Genomic DNA, 23,207 nt, shown 5'->3' with positions numbered 1-23,207 from the left:
TGTCAAGGTGACCTGAGGGGAAAACACAAGTCCCAACAGAGCCACTTTAAGAGAGAAGGAACAGTGCAATGACAAAACATCTGTGTTGATGATTAAACAACTCAAAGCCTTAGAAAAAAAGGATTTTAAAAGGTCACATTCAGGACACGTCCATCGCGCTGACCAGCTCCCAACTCCATCCTCTTCACTGCGCCCCAAATTCTGAATTTTCAAACGACATGTGTTCTGTATTCCCAGATCGCCTCTGCAGCTGCTCCTCTGGTCAGGCAAGTGCTTTAGGCTTTGGTTTATATAATGACTGCAAAGTGCACGCACACGCACACAAACACACACACACCGACCATACGGCTGACTGAGTTGCTGCATGGCCAACGTTGTGGCGAGCCAAAACAGAATCATTACAAACACTCTCACTTATTAAATTGGCATGCTGCTGGATTCAAGATTCATGGTTTGATACAAAGGACAGTAAGAAGAGCATGTGGAGGCCTGAGTCCTGTCATGCCATTGGAAACACTTTAGGACAAAAGTGGAAACTAATAGTTACAAATGTAACACCTCTTCCAAACAAGGCAAGACGGTAACGGAAAAATAAATCAGGGTATCACTTCTCCTAAAACTGACCAGAGCAAAGATTTTTAAAGCAGCAGTGACCACGTCCATGGTCCGACACTGGTCTGATCCTGTTGCTGTGTCTGTTCAGATTTTTCAAACATGACAAAGGAGAAAATCCTTCAGGCTCTGTGATGTGTTCATGAGACTTTCAAAACCCTCATTTCAAGGTCTGAGGTCAGCTGAGGTCAGCTGAGGGCAGAATGAGACTGTTCCCATTAAAATGTTTACAGAAACTAAGAAACTGACATGAAAGCTGACATTTAGAGCAACACTCTGTCACACTGTGTTGGTCATAACCTGCAGCCATTCACTGAAACACTACATACAGAACAAGAGCTCCACATGGTGGACAACCTGACTGGTGCTCTTTATGTGGTTAACAAGAAAAGAGAAACAGGATCACATAACTGTTTCTGTGTGAAACTAAATATTTTTATTTGCAAAATAAACTGTTTTATTGTAGAAAAACAAACACACAAACATTCTCAGCACTGTTCTTGGTTGTGAACTCATAACTCAACAGCTTGATGTTACACTTGATTTCTTTCTTCTGTTTGCTCTCCTCTGGTCTGTACTCTGTACTTGAGGTTCATGTCTGTAGGAAAAAAATACATAGCCTTTATTAATTTGCAGTGAAACTATTTGTGTCAAAATTTTGAATAAATAAAACAAACTCCAACACTTCGCTGCATTCAAATGCCTTCAAGCATATGTTTATTAAACAGCTCCCAGGCTCAGCAGCACGTTTTATAAAGTTAAATTAAAACTTCAAAAATAAATAGCTAAAGTTTTCTACAGTAAATAAAGTTTTCCAAAATTTTAATGTAACTGCAATAACTGTAATAACTGCACTGCTGATTGGCTTTTACCTAAGCCATGGCTTTACTTGTAACCAATCAGATGATACTGTGGGTGGGACAGTGCTGGGGACTGAGCAGTGACTGCAGACAACAGAGCTGCTGCATCAGAGCCGCAACAACGCAGTTTTAAATTTGTTTCTTATCGGCCGTCTGATGCTGATATGCCTCAAATGCCATATATTGGCCCCAATAATCAATAATCGGTCTATCCCTATTATTTATTGTACCTTGATCTATTTCACAGACTGCTTATGATGGCACTGCAAAGGCAAAAAATACTGTACACATATGCTAAAACAAACACTTAAAGTTCCAGAAATACAAGCTCCTCAAAGACAACAAACAATGTGTCATTGGTAAAATATTTAACTTTTCATTGAAAAGGTTCCAGTTTGTTTGTTTTTTTTTTTTTTAAGTGTTTTGGAGATGTTTATACCATGAATCAGAAAAGACAGGACAGTGGATAGTGCAGGAAACAGGGTGAGTCAGTGGGGAGTGACATGAGGGGAAAAAAGCATCAGGTCAGACGTTCATTGAAGTTCAGTTGGTGGTGGTAAGATGTAAAATAAAGATTTAAAACAGCAGTCTAAGGTTATGGACAATGAAGCATTTTGCCCCCTCTAGGTGGAAACCTGTGTTTCTGAGGTGAATTATAACATTATATTATGTCCTTCTGCAGCTTTACTTACATGGGCACAGGATTTCTGTCAGTGATGCCTTCACCTCCATGAGCTCTGGATTCTCCTCAGAGTCTTTTCCAGCATGGAAGCTTGTAAAGTGCAGTGCAGGCCACCAGTCTTTTCTTGCAGCCATATTTTTAGAGACAATCTCCTTCCAGTTTTTTCTGCTGGATGGACACATGAAAAGAACAACAGCCCCCAGTTTGACATTTGATAGCTTCCAGGATAAATCAAGGTGCTGTTTTTTCAATATCACTAAACGTTACACATTAGACGTTCTAATCACTGCAACATACTGTAACTGTAGTTTTTGAATGATTTCTTTCAGACGCTTCCAAACATCCAGGCTGCTTCTCCAGCAGGCAAAGTCAAGCATTTCAAGAACAACTCCCAAAGCTTTCTGGATGTTATCGGTTTTCTCTGAAAAGACAGCAGAACAATTTATTCTTCAATAAGGCTAACAAAATCAAGATATCCTTTAAAAAAACATGTTACATTAGAAAGATATAAACTTAAGTTTCTACTTAGCTGTCACTGGATGAAAAAGACTAAATTTCTACTTTCTTTACACAATTTATCAAGTTTTACTCTTTGAGACTTAAACTTTTGCCAAGAAGTCGAATCTAATTTTTCCTCCCTTACCTGAATGAAGCAGAAGAAAGCTGTACTCCAACATCAACTCATGGCTCGGGACTAACACGTGGAGCCCCTACAGTATAAGGTAGTTACGTTTTTAGGAAGAATTTGACCCAACAGGTAACAAGAGTTAGTTTTACATTATTACAAATGAGTATTTATGCATTGAGTGATAGATTTTAATTTTAGACCTTCTACTGTATGGTTATACCTTTAAAACTTTCTGTTGTTCCTTGTTTGAAAACTCATGCCTCTTTAAGTACTGGTACAGATAAACATGTGCGTTGGGATTGGGTGGAAATTTGCTGTCATTAGCATAGGTCGTCAGGACTTGCAAAGCTTCCTCGTAATCCTCGTAGAACTCCAACATCTGTAAAAACACAACAGCAGCTATGAAACAGGTAGCAACACTTCACTTTAATTTGGCCTTAAATTCTAAAACAAAAGTAATTTGATAATTAAAACACACCATAAGCAAAAGGTTTCCTTCCTAAAGGTGAAGGGAGTTTCTCTTATGGCTCTAACTTTTCTTTTTCTAGGTGCCCAAAAATTGAAGCAATAAGTTAACACAGTAGTTTGTTGACACTTGAATGACTAAATGAGCTTGGCCTTAGCCCTTTTATCATATAGTTTAAATGGAAATGTCTTTTAAATTGAAGAAGTTGGAAATCAGTTCAGACCTCAACATAACTCAGTATGAAGGGATCCCAGACTCCAGGATGTCTCAGGATTTCCCTCAGAATCACAGAAGCCTGTCTGAAGTAGTTATGCATCTCTTTGTTGTCACCAGAGTTGATATAGCCTGAAACAAAAGATAAGTTTCTGTAGCATTTGATGACAAAAAAGAAGAACTTAAAATTTAGAATCATCAATTAAAAACCTCTCCCCAGCATCTTGCCCAAAGTTTGCACACAAATACATTTTTATGCTTTGGTATAGATTTAGGGTCCTTTTAATGTTACTGGATTTTACCTGAAGGTGGCAGTGTGGCATCACACAACAGCTATCTGCATGACTGCAAATCTAACAAAGTGAATAATAGATGCTCTAAGTGTTAAGCTGTATATCACCTTACCACTGTTGGACTGGGTATGTCTCTTGTCACACCAGATCATGTAATCCATAAAGCTTTTGTAGGCTTGAATGAATTTAGTCCTGTCAATCTGCGTGGTAGACTCTTTTCCATGCCTCCAGCTTTCAGCAACAGAAAGCTGACGTTTCGCATCTTCAAAGTGACCATTAAGCAGCAGGTGGAACGAATGTTCCAGACTGATCTAGAGAGCAAACCAGAGGAACATGTCTTCAATTTTAATAATAATAATAATAAATATAATCAAGAAGACATGGGTGTAGCTGGGTGAACTGGCCACAAATATGTACCATCAGAAAGTGTCGAACACTTGTGTGCTTTATTTGTTCATAGATGTTGTTGTAGTCATCCATCGTTGATTTTGAGTGATGATGAAGGAGCTCAGTGCCAATTCTCCACATTATCTGTGATGGAAAATAAAAAAATGATTATTGATACAAGGACATTGGGACTGATGTTAGAAGCTAATAGTTTACTAACTTAAAACATGCATAAAAATTAATTTCAGAATCAAAGTTTTTATGGTAGAGCAGTAAAAGTCATGTCTGATCATTCCATACCAAAGAATAAAAAGAAGTCACTCGTTGTCTAATTAAGAAATTTTGTCTCACAATCTTAAGTACAAAGATGGTTAGCTTGAAAATCCCTTCTGCCTGGTTGCAATGTACACTAACAAAGACCAAATCAAACATACCTCCTTATCCAGCCGAGCGGTGCCACACAACGTGTCTTCTAACTTCTGTGGGTAACACGCTATATATTCAGCTGCCTCTTGCCATCTATGATGCAGCAGTGCTTCTCTAATCTGCTTCAGACACATTCTGGTACTCTGATGAAATCCACTTTCATTGGGTGTCGCTTCAGGTAAAAAACAAAATGATTTCATCGGCCACATGATATAAATGCATTTGTCATAAACATGTGAAGCTACAATAGGTTATATAGCTTGACTTTAACATTTTTTGAGTTTTTTTTTTTTTAAATCTGCATCAATGTCGGACAGTAAATACAATATGATTTGTTGTATTCAGATGAACATTTTTCAGTTGTTTAACTGCACAGGGGTATACATTTTCTGTTGTGATTATCCTGGTGTATTTATCATGACACACAATGCTAAACTATTGATAAACTTACATTGTGCTAGTGCTGTCAGTATCAGTAAGATGAATTAACTACCAATTTTGATGAGTTCTGCAATATGATGTGATTGTAAGTAAATGCATCTACTCACCTTCACACACAGGACTGACCACGGGGATTTTTTGTCCTCTCCCTGTTTTGGAGTAGTTTAAGGAGTCACTGTCATCCTCTGATAATTCCTGAGGACCCAACTCTACTTCCAGGTCATTCATTGTTTAATTTGTGCAGATGTTAGGTGGGTGATTTACACCTGCAGGGAGAAATATTTGAGTTTCACAGGCAGTTTCACATTTTGGAATGATGATTCTACCTACTCAATCACAGTAATGCTGATCATCAAACAACAATTCGATGTCTTTGAAATGCATTTTTGGTCAGATCAGCAACCAAAGTCTCAAGAAATACAGACAACAACATTTAAAGCCCAGGAAAAATAATTTCTTTACATTTGAAATGAAGCGACATCACAAGAATTTTAGGCAGTACATGAAGAAAGCAACAAAATGTGTGTGATGGGGGAAAAATAACTTTTTTAATGTTCACCAACTAGCAATTCACTGCTTTAACAAGAAACTGTCATCTTTTGTGAATAAACAGGTGTAACAATAAGTCACGACAGACTGACTCAAGCTAAAACGCAGTATCGTGCCATCTTGTACTGCATATTGAACTGCCCAGTAGGCAATTGAAGGTAAATTCTCGTGCTGGATGTTATATTTACCTTTTGGAGCAAAGATCTCTTCAGTATAAACTTATTCTCTAGAAAAAAGTTCTCTCAGTTTTTATCTGCTGGGCTGCAACCAAAAATCAATCCTTGCTAATGGTAAACAAATTGCCAATGCTAACGCAAAATAGCAATGTTAGCCTTTGTTGGAAGATCAACAGGGTAACTTACGTTCAGGCCTAGCTCCCTTTAGCAGTTTCGTTATATTTCCAATATTTATTTTTTTCTGCAGCTACCTCATGTGACCTACACGCGTTTCTGGCGAGGTTATTGTCAATTTAGCGTGTTGCTTCCTGTGCTGCAGCACAAAATAAAAGTGAGGACCAAAAGTCGAACGATCATTGGCTGGTGCGACCGGAAGAGGCGGAATAAATAGTTTCTACTGCGTTCGTTGCATTTTCTCCTCAACATGAGGCATGTTGAGCTTTGCATGAATAGCTCAAATATAAAAAGTAACTAAAATTCAAAAATAAATCTATATTTGACAGTAAGATAACAAGGGAAGCTAGGAAATAAAAGCTTTAGCTTGTGTAATCCAGTGTGCTCAGGTATGGAATCATATCACCACCAGTAAAAAAAAAACAGTTATGGTGATGAGATACTATTTAATAAATATAAGATACTAGGAAATTATAACGACATAATATATCCGTGGGATAATATAACAAAACACTATGACTAAGTATCTCATTATTAAGACTTACCTTTTTTTTCTTTAGTCTTCTTTTTTCTTTACTGGTGGAAATTCAGTTTCAGGTTACTTATGGCAATGTGTTTTCAATTTCCAGATTTGTTTTCAAAAGCACGTGAATGCAATAAAAATAAAAAATATTGGTAATTATCTCTTACTCTATATTTAAAATGGGTATAATGGAGTAAAGCAGGATCAATTGGGAATTTCTAAGGATCTTGTTTTTCTTATTGATAAAGTTTTTTTTGTATTATCATTTTTACGGTTTTTTTTTTTTATCAATCCCGTTTTTATGAGAACATGTGCAAACTATACGACTCAGCTAAAATAATAATAAAAATGTCTTCATTACTGACTCTGTTTGAACCTGTTTCCCAAAGTCACATGTAGCAGCCAGATCCAAGTCTTATATCCTGTGAAAATCTATCCGAGCCTACACCCAGCCGGATCTGATGTGCTGACGTGTCGGCTCCTTCTGCCCTGTGCTCATGCTCAAGCTGCAGAATCAAGCCAGTCAACAAAACTGCCAGCATGGCAGCAAAATACTTTTACCGACAGGGCTTTTTATTACTTTTATTTAATTTTATTTCCACCTCAGCCTTGGAGAAAAGGTTTTCCGACTTAAAAAGATGCGCCGATGAGGAGTGCAGCAGTAAGTTTTCTTGTTTGTTTTACTAGCTCATCTCCACTCCAAGGATGCACCTCTCTGCATCCCGATACCACAGCTAGCCATAAACTGTGCCTTATCTCTCGACCTGTTGCCAGTCGATATTGAGCGACCTGAATAACCTCAGGCAGTTGCTGTGATGCTGTGCAACGGCGTTCAGCTTATTCAGACCTTCCTGGGCTAATGTTTACAGCAGTCGTGGGCTTGAGGAGGTTATTTGTTCAGACGCAGTGTGTGTTGGCCGGTTGCCTGGCATCTCCGGCCTGCTTGGACAGCTGGAGCTAATGTTAGCAGCTAATTAGCCACCGGTCGGCTATTGTCACTAACCTCAACAAACAGTTGTTACCTATAAGCATAGAAGAAGCCTCGCTAGCTCTGTTGTCCGACAACAATAGCTTTGAGTGTATTTTTCACCATGTTGCTAATGCTACGTAACATAGAGCAACATTGTTGCAGTTTGGCTAGCTTCTCAAGCAAACCCTATACGCTTTAACCTTAGCTTCAGGTAATGTAGTGGAGGATTCAAGGTAAAGTTGTTTACACTACAAGTTTACATAAATACATTGCTAAATATAAGCTAACAAAGCTAAAGTCTGAGGTAACTGTCACAGTTGTTGTTAGTGTATTAACCTTTAAACATACCTAAAAGTCAACTCTATCTGAGAGGAAATGGTTTTATTGGCCTCATATAAATTAGGAAAGTCAAACATAGTTATAAAACATTTAAGATGATGCAACAAAACTGTATTTTGAGAGGCTTTGTCCCCCATTATCTCAAGAGGAAAGATATATGAACTTAAGTTTCAAAGTGGAGATAAGACCAAACCCCTGACAATACCCCGAAAGCTAATGCTTAATTTTATTTCACTGTTTCAATTTGTTTTGCATATTTTGTTTAAAAAAAAGGACACACTGTGAATGTGAAGCTGAGATTCAGAATGCAGATACTGTTTTGGGTTGGTGAATGTTTAATGCCTAATAATTTACCAATACTATTTTAAAAAAAATACAAGCTCATTTTCTTAAGTATCTCACCAAACCATGGACAAATCGTAATATTTACAGGATTATTCAACTTTTAGCCTTCTGTTGATAATTATCCAAGTCTTTGACATTATGTATTTAACATGAAGTCAAAATGGCATTTTTGATAAAACCAAGATATTTCCTATCCTTGTATTTTTGTAACAGCTCTCCCCATATTTTCCTTTTGCAGTGCTTCTGGTTCGGGGGAAAGCTTTGAGGGACTTCTCTGGACCAGACTGTCGTTTCCTAACAGTAAAGAAGTCGGAAACTATCTATGTATACTATAAACTGTCAGGAAGAAGACCTGATATATGGGCAGGAAGTGTAAGTGTACAGTAAACGAGATGATTTCCCAAGCTAAATTTGAAATTTTATTTGCAATTTTCACCCCTTTCCCTCTTTTTATTTGTTAAAAGGTTGGAAGTAGTTTTGGCTATTTCCCAAGGGATGTTCTTGAAATAAACCACATTTATACTGACAAAGAAATTGAAGTTTCCACAGAGGTAAGCAAATATGAGATTGAGTCAAAATGTAATTTGAATTAAAATGCATATTTTAAAGGAGCTACTTAAATGTTAACCCTTTACAAATTGTCTCTTCATTTTATTTCAGGAAACAGATTTTGTCTGTTTTGAAACTGGATTTGATAAGTTTGACAATTACGACGTAGGTTTACTTTTAGGATCTTCTTTGGAGGAGGATGATGGTAAAAATGAGGAAACACCAAAACAAACCGAAAAAGAAACAGATCATCCTGTTTACTCTGAGGACCTCCATGAAGCACCAGATGATCAAAGTGCCTCTCTTGACGTAACAAATGAATCACCTACAGAAGCAAAACAGTCAGATCCAGATACACTAAATGCTTCAGAAAGAGGTGAAGATCACACAAAAGATCGCACAGCTCTTGAAACTGAAGTGTCAGGGATGACTGAAACCAAAGACACATCCACAGAAACTGCAGTAGATTCTACATCCCGAGAAGAATCAGTCTCCGTTTCTGAGGGAGTGCAGATCCCTGAGTTAAAAACCACATTTGGAACAACTTTTGATGCTGTCATCTCTAACGAAGATGTCACCAAAAAAGTGACTCCACATGAAGAGGAGGAAAGCAAAGAGTTAGAAACTCCCTTGGGGGATGACAGTGCTGTTACTAAAGAAGAAACTCCTCTGCTGTCTTACTCTGAAGAGATGATAGACACTCAGGTAGATGATACAGAGAAAGCATCTGAAGGGCAGCAGATCCCAAAACTAAAAACTAGTCTTGGTACAACTTTTGATGCTGTTGTCACTGATGCCCAAGTCACCAAAAAAGTTACTACATATGATGAGGAAGAAAGTGAACATATGGAAAGTCCGCCTAATGATGGTGATGGTGATCGTAAAGGAGAAACTCCGCTGTTGTCTTTCTCCAAAGACGATAAAAACACTCCAACTGATGAGTCAGCAAAAACATCTGAAGTGGTTCAAATACCTAAACTGGACACTACATTTGGAACAACATTTGATGCCGTTGTGTCTGAAGGAGAAAACACTCAGAAAGTTACCCCACATGAAGAAGATGAACTCCAAACGATAGAGAATGCCCCTGGTAATGACATCCATGTGAAAGAAGAAACTCCACTGCTTTCAGTCTCTCAAGAAGACACTTATTCTGACAAAATATCTGAAGGGGTGCAGATCCCAAAGTTAAGAACTACCCATGGAGCGACTTTTGATGCTGTTGTCTCCAATGAGGAAATCACCACAAAAGTAACCCCATATGAAGAGGAGGATAAGGAAGATACTCAGAGTCCTCCTGAAGAGGACTTAAGGGTTAAAAATGAAACTCCTTTGCTGTCGTCTTCTGAAGGTACAGAAGACATCTCAGGATCTTACTCAGACAAAATCTCTGCAGGGACGCAGATCCCCAAATTAAAAACAGACCTAGGTTCAACATTTGATGCTGTTGTGTCTGATGGGGAAATAACCAAGAAAACTACCCCAAATGAGGTGGAAGACAGTGAAAATGTAGCTCGTCCTGTTTCAGAAAAGACAGATGCTGAAGATGGGACTCCACTTTTGTCCTTCTCTGATGAGTCCTCATCAGATTCCCACCAGCAACGGGAAAGTCCTTTAGCCATTCATGGTGATAAACCAGGGTCAGAGAAGGGAATTTGGACAACTTTTGGAGATGCTGTGTTTTCTGTTGTCACTGGAGGCGAGAGGACGGCACAAGATTTCGCTTCAGAGGAAGACGATGAAGATGATGATGATGATGATGATGATGATGATGATGAAGAGAGAGAAGAAGCTGCTTCAGCAACTCCCCACAGTTTGGAAACTGTAACAGAAAATGTTGAACAACCCATACCAGTTGAATCCTCAAAAGACAATGACATAGATGAAGTTTCTCATGAGTCAAATACCAGTGATAAACCAACAGATGATGATGATGATGATGGAGAAGTGGTCCGGCCTGGAAAAGCCTGGGAGAAAGCCCTTGAACCAACAGAGGAGGAGATTAAACATCAAACAAATGACTTAACATCAGAGGATCTGGTGCCTGAAGATGACAGTTCTGCTATCCCTGAGGCTCAGAAATTGAACATAGAAACAGAAGATGAACCTGTAGAAAAAGAAGAAGACAAACTTAGTGTCAAAAATGTCAATCAAGGATTTGCCGGCCCCGAAACTGAAAGAAATCAGCACTCGTCCAATCAAGAAAAGCAATCGAAGAATTCAGAAGTTGAAGATGATGGAAAGACCATATTTGAAAGCCTATCCAATCAGACGTATAAACAAGTGATGACAGATCCTGAGGATAACATCCAACCAGAATTATCAGCAGAGAAACCAGAGATTCAGGAGGAAACTTTGACAGAAGAATTTGAAGAAGAGAAAGATTTAGAGGTAGCAGAGAAAGATTTAGAGGTAGCAGAGGAACTACTTGAAGATGAAAATGCACTTTCTTTCTCAGAATCAAACACAGACAAACCTGCAACAGAAGAAGTTGATCCCAATGTGTCAACTCCAGAGCCACAGTACAGCGATAGCATCATGAGACTAACTCTTCTCAGGGATCATTTCACAGAGGAGAAAATGGAGAAGGTCCTGAAGCTTCTGGGTCTGAAGAATCTCTTCAAAGTGGAGGCTATGTTCTCCGACTTGGACACAGAAATGAGGGCTACTCGTCTTTCATACCGTGGTACTATGCAAGACATAGAGAGTTCACTTGAGGGCATCCTGGAAGCCTCTGAAAACACGATCCTGGATGAGATCGAGAAAATGCTGGATAGCCGGTACTCAAAATACAACTATGAAAATATGGACCCAAGTAGTTCAGATGAAGAGACGGAAATATTGGATGACTTCCAGGAGCTTGCATTCAGTTTACGACAAAAGTATTCAACAGCCAGTGATAGCACACCGTTGGCAGAGGAAAAAGTGCCAGATAAGGACCAAGGTGGGTTCTCATTTTATGACCTCTTTGATAAAAGTTGAAGCATTGGTGGGCCCAATTTCTTATCTGAGTTTATCCACTGAGACTTGGCCATGTCAACTGATGCAGAATTTGATTTTGATGTTCAAATTTGATTTGATTGTGCTGCTTTACACCTGGCATCGGGGAGGATCCAATGAAAATCATTTTGATACAGATTGAGACTCCTGCCAGGGATTAAATGAAATATTATTTTAAGTGGGGTTGAATAAGGTACTTTTAGTCGTAAAAATATTTTAGTGGGATGTTTAGGGGATGTCGGTCAGCTCTGCCCCTTTGTTCAGCAACTAACTAGAAAACTCAAATGGAAACTAGTCTGTCTACTGCTGCAGACAGGTCAGCTCTATCATGTAATTTAGCTCGTGTGAACTAACTCAGAGTGAAGCACAATCCTTGTGTAAGTGCATGTGTTGCTTTGACTTCAGAAAGTTAGCTTAGTCTTGCCATGTAGCAGCTGACACATTGTTTCACAATAAGGTAAATATATCATGCAGACCATGTGTCATTATGCAGTAAAACAACGAGAACCAAACATTTGCTTTGAGGAAAAATTTTTGGCTTTTCCATCTTGGACCACACATTTCACTGGGCAAATAGCATTGTATGTAAGGCATTGAATCTTTCAATGGGAAGATTTAAACATTGATCTTAAGAATGAGCTTATTTGATTTCTGTTTTTTGGTTGTAGCTGAACTTACAAAACACGACACACCCCACACTACTGAAGAGGACAGCAAGAGCAGCATTTCAGTGGCTGAGAGCAAGGACAACCTCACCGCAACAGACGAATCAAAAGCGCCTCTGGAGTCAACGGACCGCCAGGCAGTTTGGGATGAGATGCATGGTGGACCAGATGTCAACATGCAAGAAGACAGTGGACACTTTAATAAAAACAAAGACAACCAGCCAAGCTTCAGTGGATCGGAAGACATGCAGAGAGTCCCTCAAGACACCCTGGAAAATCCTCTCGACATGGGCCTTGGTGTCGAGGTTGAGCATTCAGCCTCTGGCTCCTCAGGTAGTTTACCTATTCAACAAATATTTTTCTATTGTGTAGATTGATGATTAGTACCCATATTAAACTGCATCATATACTCATTTTTACAAAGCCCTAAATGTAACATTTCTTTTGAACAGTCTGCAGTCCCCTGCATGTAGAGTCAAAGACAAGTTGTTTCCTTCTGTCTTAGCTAAGTGCATCTGACACCAAAACAAAATAACTGTTTCTTTTTTGTTCTACCAGGATCTTTAGACACTATGGATCCAGTTTCTAAAGTGCACGAAGAAGAAGTGGGACTCGTCTCAACTGGAATTATTTACATGGGTTGCATTCTTTCAATGATGGAGACAAAATTGACAGAGTGGACAACAGTGGTAAGTCTACAGATTCAGAGCTACCATACACAGTTATTCTCTCAGTTATTAAGTCCTGTATTGAAGTCTTGTAACATGAAAACAATCATATCAAAAAAAACTGAATTTGTTAACATTAGAAGCACACCTGAAGAGGATTTCGATGAATCTGTGCTCAAGTACTCTTCCTTGCAGACGTAGATGACAAAATGGTTGTGCCACCCTGAACTGAAATTCGATTTTGTATTTTTTAATTTAAGGCATAAAGGGGGCTAAATTTTCAAGCAGGTATTAAATTTTATTGCAGATCATGCCTCTTAAATGCAATATTATGAATCGAACTCAGTTTTTTTTGGCACAAATTGCAGCCATTCATAACCCAGCTTTACTCTAGGGTTTTTTGTCAGGCCCTGGACTTAATGAATACAAGATAGATATTTTATACAGGAGAAACTACAGGTATTCTAGAGTTGAACATATTCAATGCATCATTTGCTCAAGTTATGATAGACTTGATTGCCTTTAAAGGATAAGTTCGGTTTATACAGCTTTTGCATTGTTTATAGAATGAAGTAGAAGAAAATACTCGCCCAGAAGGCTTTCCTGATCCAAGCAGTGCTTCGGGAGATATTTAGATCCAAAATCTTGCAATATAATGGGATCCTTCGGGGCATAGACAGCTCTGCTCCCAAAACTGCATTAATTGTCCAAAAACTCATGTTTTTCACCAATATTCCATCATGGTTCGCTCCGGGTTAGTCCTCTGCTGCAGTCTGTGTCACTCCAGACAGCGCTGTGTGGCTGTAATGACCTCTGAACTCACGAAGACTTTGTTTACGTTTGCCTCTCAAAGAAAGGAGGAAGTGGAGTTAGCTCTCCAGAGAGTACTGCGCATGCGCGGAGGGACAATCGTAAACAAAGTCTCCGTCAGTTCAGAGGTCAGTACAGCCACACAGCGCTGTCTGGAGTGACACAGACTGCAGCAGAGGACTAACCTGGAGCGGACCGTGATGGAATATGGGTGAAGACATGAGTTTTTGGACGATTAATGCAGTTTTAGGAGCGGCGCTGTCTATGCCCCGATGGATCCCATTATACGGACGTCCGCTGCACGATTTTGGATCTAAATATCTTCCAAAGCACTGCTTGGATCAGGAAAGCCTTCTGGGTGAGTATTATGTTCTACTTCATTCTATAAACAATGTAAAAGCTTTATAAACCGAACTTATCCTGTAAGATCATCCCTAGTGCTATACATTTTGATAAGTTTCATGTCATCGGTTTCTTTGGAGTTGAATTTAGCAAGGTTTAAGATAAATACTCAAAATCAGCACTTTAGGTCTGATGTTGAAGTGTAGTATTTACACCCAACAATGATATTCCATCACCTTTGATTGTTAGTACTCCTTAACATTTTTAATTCAGTTCGCAGCCCAGCTAGAATAGGAATTGCCAGCTTTTACAGGTGAACTCTGCATCAGGTCAAGTTTCAAATTTCCCATGTTCCCTGAACGCGCAGCGGCCCTCCTCCCCCTGCCTTGTTGACTGTCGCGGTGTAGACTGAAGTTCAACACAGCCGGTCAGTGTAGGGCTGGCTACTCGCTTAACTGCTGGGCCTTATGTTGACATGGAGAGGCGGATAAATATCGTATAACGCTAAACGTAACATGGACTGTCTTCTGCCAAGTACGCTTTGAGCCTGGAATATCTGTTCACTGATATTTTTCCGCATTTTAACCTCCAGGTCAGCTAAAATCTCCGACTTCTCCGTTCAACTGTAATAGTGAAAGCGACTCGACGGATTATTTGTACTTACTGTTAACCGACTTGGCCACGTCCAAACGTTACAAAGCTTGGCACCTGTCTCTGCTCTATGATAAAGTAGTAGCAGTGAAAGTCTACAGTTTTATTTTATTGGCGAATACTGTGTGCGGCTAACGTTAGCACAGCGGCACAGTAACTGATAGGGAAGCTAACGGTGACGTGCTAACAGGCTAATATCTGTCAAACTAGCATTTCACAGAGTAGTTCCGCTCTTGCCTCAAAGACTGGTATGGAGACTGATACTTTACCCCGACCTGTAATGGAACCTGATCATGTTTACGTGCTTTTTCTAAAGCAGCTTCAACATGTAAGTGAAATATTTTGTCCGGCGCTGAATGCTGCCGGTGTCATGTATTATATTATGCTGTCACGGCCTGCTGACGTGTTATTAACCGTATCTTATGGCCCCTACTCCGACGTAAACTCCTCATTTCCGCCCCAAAACTAACAATTACAAATGATGTAGTTTTCTAATATGCTGACTAGAAACATTAGCGTTCATCTGTATCATGTCTTCTGTATATTAGATATTATTTTCCTGGGTTACAACCCTGCTTTTGTGTAATGCTGTCAGATAAAGCAGCTTTTAGAAAGCTGCTGGCTGGAAAGAGCACATTAACCCTCTCAGACAAAGTGGTCTGTTTATCATTTTAAACCCTAACATTTCATTCAGAGATCTAGAGACCGAAGTGTGTGAGAGTGCTCCTGCCTCATGGTCAGTTCAAAGGTTACTTTCTTGGTATGACTGGACAATAATGAAGGGGCTGAATTATGGTTCAGTTTAAATGTTGATAAGAGATTTCACTCACCCCTGCAGCATTAAGTAATTTCTTTTCCGGTGGCATCTACTGCACTGTGCTGTGGATATGAGTTCACGGCAGGAAGCATGTGAAAGACCTGATCAGTTTTGCAAACGTAGGATGTTTAAACGGTGTGTTTGGTGGTAAAAGGCTACTATTATGTGGTAATTTGTTGATAAGCTTATGTCTCAGTGGTGTGAACAGTAACAGATAAACCCTTCTTCTTTCTAAGTTATCTATAAATAAATACAGGAGCACATGTAGTTTTTGGAAGTTTCCACAAGGACTAATCTCCTTGTTGTCTCACCCTGCTTCAACAAATATCTCCCAGACTTTTGTCTCTGTTTGGTCACTCTGTTCTTTAACTGTTTTTTTCACAGTTACCGAATAACAGCAGTGCCTCTCCCCCTTATTTATTCACTTTGTGTCTTGTGACAAAAAGGTTTCTTACAGAAATGTATTAAGCTGATTTGATTCTATCATGTAATTCCCTGTCTGTGTTTTTATGGCTTTAGATGATTTCACTACTACCAGAGGAGTGGAAGCCAGGGGAAACCTTGTACGGCTGTCCTTGGCAGGCTGTCGTCATCACCGCTTTGGTCGGAGTGGTAACCTTCACCCTCTTCTTCTGGCGGACCGTGTTGGCTGTGAGTGCATTTTCTCTCCTCACAGCTTAAACTATGAGTCAGGTTTTCAAGTGATGAAGATAAAAAAAAGTTCTTTTGAATGCTCAGATTAAATCCCTCAATGTGACCTTCACCTCTCACTTTTTTAAACTTTCCAGGTAAAGAAGAAACAGTACCTTGGTGAGTGTTAATTCATGAAGTTCTAGCAGATTGCCGAATGAAACAGAAAAGTTGTACTCATCACATGACACCTCTTCACAGTGGATGAGAAAAGTCTGTCGGAGCAAATGAAGGCCCTCAAAAAGGAGAAAGAAGATGCCCTCACTAGAATGTCTGAACTCCAGAAACAGGTCAGCAACAAATAAAACATCAACAGGAACAGACAAGCTGCTTTTATAATGTTCTCTAATGTTTTTTTTTTTTTGCTTTCTAAGACTGAACAGCTGAAAGAAAAACAGAAACAATCCAAGGAAGAAGTTAGTAGCACAGTGAGAAAACTTCAAGATCTGGAGGTAAGAACCAAGGAATCTTTTGTTTCTGCATGTTTGTTTGATTGTCCTGTATCAGGTGCATTATTTCTCTTTTATACATCAATTTCAAAAGTTAGAGGAATTTGTCTGTGATCTGCTTTTAAAGCTTCTCTCATTTTCTTTGTTCGCAGAGTAAGGTTTCAGAAGCCGAAACGCGGAATGAACAAATAGCTGAAGAAAAAAACAAATATGTTCAACTCCTCCAAGATGAACAAGTCAATTCTCAACAGAATGAATCAAGGGTGAGTGGTTAAAACTTTTCCCCTCTCTTATCAAAAATTTGTCCCAGGGTACTAAACTATTTTTCCTACAGATTGAGAAGTTAGAGAAGTTGAATGAGAAACTGCAGCTCAGCAGGAAAAAGATTCAGGATACTCTCGCTAAGGTACCGGTCCTCACATGACCCTGTACAAACCACACAATTGCATGAAGCCTGTTGTATCACCCTCCTGTATCATCTTTTCTACAGACCAATGTGCTATTAGATGAGGCCAAGATCCGCGAAGACGCTCGAAGTGTTCATCAGAAATCTCTGGAGAAAGACTTTGCAGCACTGAAAGAGGAAAACAAAACGGTAAGAAGACATTCACTGTGGTTTGTTGATTTTGTCAATCACTCACATGTCTGAGTTTCTGAATAGATGCCGTGTTCTTCAAGCATTCTTCTATTCTCGCAGCTTAAAGCGAACATAAAGGGCTGGGAGGACAAACACAAGCAGCTGAACGAGCAGATTAAAGTTTATCAGAAGTCCCAGAAAGAGCTGGAGGACTCAGTGGTGCTGAAAGATCACAACGTAGAGGTCGGGATTTTGTCTGCATTGCTTGTAGAGCTTTCACAACAAGCAGCTTTACTTATCACTACTTGACTTACATGAAAATATGAACTCCTCCCTGCAGGTGCTGTCTGATCTCCTGGCAGACCTGGACGCTTGTGATTCACAGAAAGGCGACTCTAAAGTTTTAGCCAACGGTGAAGTCGCACCTGGTGTGTTCAACTTTTTCTTTAATGTAGAGACACAATTCATAATGAATAGATTTTATAGCTCTTTAAGTGCTACTACACTTTCCTCAGTCAGTCACAGAGAAAACAATGTGGTGAATAGCTTCATGACAAATGGTTTATGAACTTTTTCAGACAAGAGAACAGCAATCAAGAACAGGATCAAACAGATGATGGACGTTTCTCGGGTAAGATGTCAGGATAGCAATCAAAGGTCGGCACATTAATGCCAAAAATACAAATACTGAATTCAGGTAATCTCATCCATCAAGGTCCAGACAACTCTCGCTGTGGTCGAAGAAGAGCGCGATCGCTTCATGACTAAACTACTGAATGAAGAAAAAACTAGGAAGGCTCTGGAAGGTATGTCGGTCATGAGTTTAAAAAGTTGGACTGGAGTGATAGTGCAAACTTTGGATCTGAAGTTTTTCCTGTCTTCCTCTAAACAAACATATTTTTGCCAACAGATCAACACAGAGAGCTGGAGCATGCAATCTTAGCCCTAAAAAGTGAGAAGAGCCAAGTGGAAAGCCAGTTCCAGGTCCTCCAGCAGAAAAATGAAATCATGGTGGAGATGTATCAGCAGAAAGAGAACGCTCTGCAGCAGTAAGTGACTTTCTATGACTGTGGAAAAAACTCTTTTCAGCATCATGCAGTCAAAAATGACCTCACATGTTTACAAACTGGGAAAGTTGTGTTACTGTTATTGGAAGAAAAGTGTTTCTGCGGTTTCCAGGAGGCTAACCAAGGAGGAGCTGGAGCGTCGCAGCAAAGAGAGCATGCTGTCTGAGGTGGGAGGGAAAGCTGTGGAGGCAGAGGAACAGGTCAAAGTCTTAAGACAACGCATTAATGAAATGGAGGAGCAGATGAAGAAGACGGAGGAGGTCTATAAGGAACAGGTAGACGATCAGCGACATGAGCCAGTACAGAAAAGAGAGAAAATGAAACCCTGACGTAACCTCTCTGCCTTTCTTTATTTTTCAAGATAAAAGAACAGGAAAACAAAACTCACTCCAACTGGGTATGTAGCAGTTTATCCACATGAGAACCTGCTCTAAAAAATATCCAAGCCTGTTGAAAATTCATAAGAAGGTAATCTATTGAGTTTGTCATGCATTTGATTGCAGGTAAATGCTCGTAATGCAGAGCGAGCGCTGAATCAGGAGAAACTTGAAGCATCAAAGCTCAGAGAAAAGTAAGAGTTGGAAATTTCAGAGTGATTTGTGAATGATCAGATTTATTGGTTCAATAACAGCAGGAAAGTAACATGTTTACGTCCATTCATCCATTTACAGACTGGCTGTGCTGACCTCGCAGCTGAACGAGCGCCGTGCTCCTCTCTTCAGACCAAACTCGGGACAACCCACCGGTCCTCGCCAAGGTAAGCAGGCCTCGCAGCTTGACTGTCGTTTTCCCTCCAATGGGTTGACCTGACACAGCTTTGAGAAAAGGAGGCTCTTCTCTGATGAAGTCTTGCATGAAGTATTTGTTGTGTTGTGTTACTGTACGGGAAGTTGTTTTGTTTTTTTGTCGTTGTTGATGTTGACTTTCTCTCTAAGCCTGGAAGAGGACTTTATCTTTGCGTAGATGTCGGGTTTTACGTCTCTTTCTTTTCCTCTGGTAAATGGATGGTTTGATTATAACAGGTGATTCATACGGGCCTTCACCTGTGAGTGGGGGCGCACCCTCCCCTCCAATAATGATAGAGGGCCCCAGGCGCCCTCCCTCTGCCCCAGTTGGGCGAAGAATTGACCCGTATGGTGAGTCCTGGTGGATTCCTGTCCACTTTTACAGTCGGACATCATCCCTCCGCTACTTCTCTTAAAATCATTTTCTTCCTGACTTCACTTTTCCTTTCAGCACTTTTATTTCCTTTCCTTCACTTTCCTTCCCTGTAGATTCTTGGTCCCCCTGTCTTCATCTCTCTTTTTATGTTTTTTTTGTTTGTTTTATTGTAAGATGTGTCCTTATTGTGAAGAATTTGTTGTGTTCCTTGAGTTTTCTTTACATCTGTCCCTTCAAGTCCCTAAAAGCACATTTTGTCACTAAGTTTTGTACAACAAATCAAACCAGATCAGTTTATTCAACTGTTTTTATGAATGATCACACAAATTCATGAGTCAAAGAAGAGAACAATTCAGCTTTAGTTAAAGTATTTAGGGGACTTGAAGTGAGCCAGAAAACTTTCTTTCCTCCTACTCGTGTCCTCATGGACTAAGATGACCAGTCTTTGCCCTCGTTGTGAGTTCACTCCTCTTTGTTTCCTATGCAGAAGGCAGAGTCTCTAAAAGTCTTCTTCCTCATTGTGTCAATTTTCATCTTCTCTTAGGTCCACGACCTCCGTCAGACCCACATGGCCGTTACGCTGAAAACAAACACATGTCTGGGATGGGTACGTCTTCTTCAGTCTCCACCTTTCAGTGAGTTTCTGTCTACTTTGGAACATTTGTTCACACTGTGCCGTTTCTCCTCTTTTCAGACATGATGGGCCCTCGCAGCTCCTCACCTGCCAACATGGATGTATCTGTAAGTCTTTTTCAAATCAAATCAAGTATTTTTTTTGAACTACCATCCCTCCATCCCTCATCTGAAGGTATAAAACTCCAACCTTCATTCCCACTGTGTCTGTTCTTGCTCTGAAACAGACACAAGAAGTAGATCCTCAGATAAAAGCAGAGGCTCAGGCTGAGCCCTCCACAGACAGTCCAGAGCCTGTGAGTATAGAGGTGGCTCAGTCCAGGTCTGACGGTGTGTGCCAACATTAGGATTAGGGGAGAAAGTTGAGGCTTTTTGATTCATAGGGGCTGACTTAACCGTGTGGGCCAGGTGTGTGGTTTCACTTCCTCTCACAGCACGGTGGATGCAGCAGCTGTGGAATCTAAACTCAGAGTATGCCTTGGAAAATGATGGGTTGTGTCACGAGGGCCAGTTTGTTATGAAAGAGATGATTTTGTTTTATCCAAACAATCATGGTGTGTGGTTCCTGGTCACTTGATTGAGCACTAAATGCACTTCGTGTTGGGAGTGAAATTTGTGTGTACATTTTTTTTTTTTTTTTTTGCATGATTAAAATTTGAATTCCTCTGCTCACTCACAGGACGGACTCAAACCGTCGCCTCATTGTAAACAGCACAGGACTTGTTATGAGCAGCTGTTTGTTTTTCAGGGACCTGGATCCTTCCTTGCATCTCCAATCAGGGACTCGCCAGGCCCCATTGTCCAGGGAGCCCCACCTGGCCCAGGACCCCATGACCAGAGCCTCCCTCTTGGACCCCACGGCCGTCTGCCTCCTCCCGGTCCATATAGACCTCCACGACCAGGGCCATACCACCTCCCACCAGGACCTCATGGTCCTCTTCCTCCAAATGTACCTCCTCCTCTGCATGGACCCCCACTACCAGCCAATGGGCATCCTGGCATGCCTTTGCCTGGGCCAATTGGAGGAGAGTTTGGACCTCGGCCTACCAATGGACATACGTTTCTTCCCAGGCCAGGCCCAGGACATATCGTAGATCCTCGTGGCCCCCCACCACCACATTTCCGTCCTCCTCCGCCTCATCACTTTGGACCGATGCCTCCGCCACACGGTGCGTTGAGTTCTTAGGTCACGTTTTCAACACATCTTTGATTTTTTGATGATTCAGATGTTCTTTGCTCTATGCACGCACTCATGTTTTTTTTTTAACTGTTTAGGTATTCGGGGCCCCATGGGACCACGTCCATCCAACTTTCCAGACATGCGCTTCCCAGGCCCTCGTGACCCCAATGGCCCACCGATGAACCTGCCTCCAGGTGTCCCTCCCCACCCTGCACATCCTGGAGATGCTTACGGTCAAGCGCCCCCCGATGCCCTCCAGAGCTCAGCAGTTGCTCACGGTGGCCCTGGACAGGGCCCACATGTGAAGCAGGAGGCCCCTCAGGACTCAGGGAGGCCAGCAATGGCCAAGCCTTAAAGATGCCAGCAGCTGTGGCAGAGGACTTGAACTTACCCTGAACTCATTAATAACCCAGATCCAGTCCAAACAAAGGTCATGATTATTTTCAAACTCCAGTCAGAAGATTAAAACTGCTATGATGTTTGTGAAGAGAAAAACATGGTCCTTAAATTAAAGCATCATGAATAACTGTGTGTCTGAAATCCACAAGCGTAAAGGTTGCCACTTTTTTAAACCGCTTATTGTGCAATAATAATTCATTATACGCCAGAGGAACTTCATCTTTGTTGATCTTTAAAAAATATATAGCAATGATTTTTAAGGGGCAAATTTTTTAATGTCATTTCCTGTGGAAATTATTTTAAAAAAAGAAAGGAGGAAGGTTTAGCTTTTAGCATTTCAGGAATACCATCATTTTCCCAAAGCTGATGCTTTAGAACCAAGTGTTAAAGCAAATGTGTAATATGATGGCCAGATGTATAACTTATTTTACTATGTTGGTAGAACTTTTAATAATAAAGAATGTAAAAGCTGTCAGTGTTATGATATCAGCTGTTACAGTTCACTTACAATGGATGTATTTTATACAAGCCTCACTCTCAACATATGGTAAGGGCCTGTGTCATTATCTTAGTGGTATATTTGTTAACGATAAAGGAGAAACCAAGAAGATCCTTTATATGTGTGGGTACAATTTTCAGGTCAGGAACTTCTGCTGATGCTGCAAAAAGATTCTTTGCTATTGAGTTTTACATTTTCCTCCCACAATTGGAAACAGAAGTTTATATGAAACGAGGAATCTTAAGACAAACTGAAACATCACTATCGAGGGTAATTCTGTGAAATAACCTCTAAAACTTTTTAACATGCGATGAGAAACGCTCCAAAACGAAGGCTGTGAGTGCTGCTAATGCAAAAAAAAAAAATCTTTAAAAAGTGTTAGTGAACAGACTCCAAGGAGAGTGAAAAACTATCACTTAAAATTAGGCTTCAATTTATTAAAAAAAATAGCTGGCTCATTTAATGGTGCATTTATAAATTTGTGAATTTTGGCTGCTTTAGGCCCCCATACCTTTGATCAAAACACTCATAATTGCCTTCAATTAAATCCAGCTCTCTTGGTTATTTGAATTACTCTCTGAAGTTTAGGACACCTCCTTTTATGCCTTTTGAATTTCACCAAATTTTGCGTTAAATTTTCTAAAATAGTTTAAAAAATGAAGACTTTTACTCACTTTCACTCGCCCAACCTTCCAAGATCTTTCCAGTTTTGCTGTAATCTGATTCAGGTATATAGCATGTTTGTTCTCTCATTTTTAGAAGACACAACGTTTATTCAAACTGCTGTCTTTTTAAAAAGGCTCTTATGTTTCTAAATGAAAGGAAGAACCCAAACTGCGTCGTTTGTAGTTTATTTGAAATAAAGCATTGTAAATGTTTTTTTTCCCCTCAGTGTCAACAAAACTTCAACATCCACAGGTCTCAGTCCGATCACGTCATAGCACTTCATACAAACACAAAGTTACT

The 23,207-nt window shown here is 40.2% G+C and overlaps 2 protein-coding genes across 5 annotated transcripts; one reads left to right on the top strand and one right to left on the bottom strand.

Moving 5' to 3' along the window:
- Positions 1 to 1,034: 1,034 nt before the first annotated feature.
- taf1a (TATA box binding protein (TBP)-associated factor, RNA polymerase I, A) lies at positions 1,035 to 6,077 on the bottom strand. Of its 3 annotated transcripts, none has more exons than XM_074685263.1 (11): positions 5,920 to 6,077; positions 5,116 to 5,274; positions 4,576 to 4,739; positions 4,172 to 4,285; positions 3,867 to 4,065; positions 3,472 to 3,593; positions 3,003 to 3,161; positions 2,798 to 2,864; positions 2,452 to 2,575; positions 2,165 to 2,322; positions 1,035 to 1,210 (listed from the first exon to the last, which is right to left on the bottom strand). In XM_074685263.1, exons 2-11 carry the CDS (start codon positions 5,234 to 5,236, stop codon positions 1,146 to 1,148), a joined length of 1,293 nt encoding a protein of 430 aa, XP_074541364.1. In that variant the 5' UTR covers positions 5,237 to 5,274; positions 5,920 to 6,077; the 3' UTR covers positions 1,035 to 1,145. The 3 variants fall into 3 exon arrangements, with proteins under 3 accessions (XP_074541364.1, XP_074541366.1, XP_074541365.1); XM_074685265.1 differs by having other exon boundaries at positions 2,165 to 2,319; XM_074685264.1 differs by lacking the exon at positions 5,920 to 6,077 and adding an exon at positions 5,746 to 5,913.
- Positions 6,078 to 6,848: 771 nt separating this feature from the next.
- mia3 (MIA SH3 domain ER export factor 3) lies at positions 6,849 to 22,928 on the top strand. Of its 2 annotated transcripts, XM_074685922.1 has the most exons (28): positions 6,849 to 7,091; positions 8,323 to 8,456; positions 8,549 to 8,635; positions 8,745 to 11,577; positions 12,302 to 12,631; positions 12,857 to 12,987; positions 16,106 to 16,237; positions 16,375 to 16,396; positions 16,478 to 16,566; positions 16,651 to 16,728; positions 16,878 to 16,988; positions 17,060 to 17,131; positions 17,216 to 17,320; positions 17,423 to 17,545; positions 17,643 to 17,730; positions 17,881 to 17,933; positions 18,018 to 18,108; positions 18,213 to 18,351; positions 18,482 to 18,644; positions 18,731 to 18,766; positions 18,873 to 18,940; positions 19,041 to 19,126; positions 19,392 to 19,505; positions 20,075 to 20,137; positions 20,225 to 20,271; positions 20,391 to 20,459; positions 20,912 to 21,332; positions 21,439 to 22,928. In XM_074685922.1, exons 1-28 carry the CDS (start codon positions 6,971 to 6,973, stop codon positions 21,696 to 21,698), a joined length of 6,066 nt encoding a protein of 2,021 aa, XP_074542023.1. In that variant the 5' UTR covers positions 6,849 to 6,970; the 3' UTR covers positions 21,699 to 22,928. The 2 variants fall into 2 exon arrangements, with proteins under 2 accessions (XP_074542023.1, XP_074542024.1); XM_074685923.1 differs by lacking the exon at positions 20,391 to 20,459.
- Positions 22,929 to 23,207: the final 279 nt, after the last annotated feature.

Source organism: Halichoeres trimaculatus, unplaced genomic scaffold, assembly GCF_033239565.1.
Source record: "Halichoeres trimaculatus isolate MK-OKI-2021-1 unplaced genomic scaffold, fHalTri1.1 fHalTri1_scaffold_13, whole genome shotgun sequence".
Taxonomy (NCBI): domain Eukaryota; kingdom Metazoa; phylum Chordata; class Actinopteri; order Labriformes; family Labridae; genus Halichoeres; species Halichoeres trimaculatus.
The sequence above is the reverse complement of the archived record's forward strand: the minus strand, read 5'-3'. Positions and strand labels throughout refer to the sequence as shown.